Source organism: Charadrius vociferus, unplaced genomic scaffold, assembly GCF_000708025.1.
Source record: "Charadrius vociferus isolate BGI_N301 unplaced genomic scaffold, ASM70802v2 scaffold278, whole genome shotgun sequence".
NCBI lineage: Eukaryota > Metazoa > Chordata > Aves > Charadriiformes > Charadriidae > Charadrius > Charadrius vociferus.
The window spans coordinates 2,316,899-2,317,477 of record NW_009649705.1 but is presented as its reverse complement, the minus strand read 5'-3'; the positions used below and the strand labels follow the sequence as shown (position 1 = coordinate 2,317,477).

The window sequence follows — 579 nt, the reverse complement described above, 5'->3', positions numbered from 1 at the left end:
CAACCCCAGTTCCCTCAGCTGCTCCTCATAAGACTTGTTCTCTAGACCCTTCACCAACTTCGTTGCTGTTCTTTGGACATACTCTAGCATCTTAATGTCTTTCTTGTAGTGAGGGTCCCCAAACTGAATACAGTATTCGAGATGTGGTCTCACCAGTGCTGAGTACAGGGGCACAATCACTTCCCTAGTCCTGCTGGCCACACTAGTTCTGATACAAGCCAGGATGCTATTGGCCTTCTTGGCCACCTGGGCACACCACTGGCTCATATTCAGCCGGCTGTCAACCAACACCACCAGGTCCTTTTCGACTTGGGCAGCTTTCCAGCCACTCTTCCCCAAACCTGCAGCGCTGCCTGGAGTTGTCGTCAGGAGCAACTCTCCAGATCACCTTCCGAACTTGGGCTCTTGCTGCCTGGGGCTGGGACAGACATGCCGGCAGGGGGCCTGGAGCAGGGCTGCGGCCCTACGAGCAGGATAGGCCCCTGCCGGCCTAAGAAGGAGACGAGGCGAGACAAGGCCTGTGCTTACCCGTGTCCTCTCGGCGTAGGGCCCGCTCCCGCTGCCTCGCCTCCTTGTCCC

The 579-nt window shown here is 57.5% G+C and overlaps 1 protein-coding gene across 1 annotated transcript in view; it reads right to left on the bottom strand.

Moving 5' to 3' along the window:
* Positions 1 to 579, bottom strand: part of LOC104291413 (spindle and kinetochore-associated protein 3-like) — a 3,324-nt gene that overhangs the window by 1,414 nt on the left and 1,331 nt on the right. The window contains exon 2 of the mRNA XM_009890645.1: positions 529 to 571. Within this exon, the coding sequence (XP_009888947.1) occupies positions 529 to 571 (43 nt within the window). The remainder of the gene's footprint in view (positions 1 to 528; positions 572 to 579) is intronic.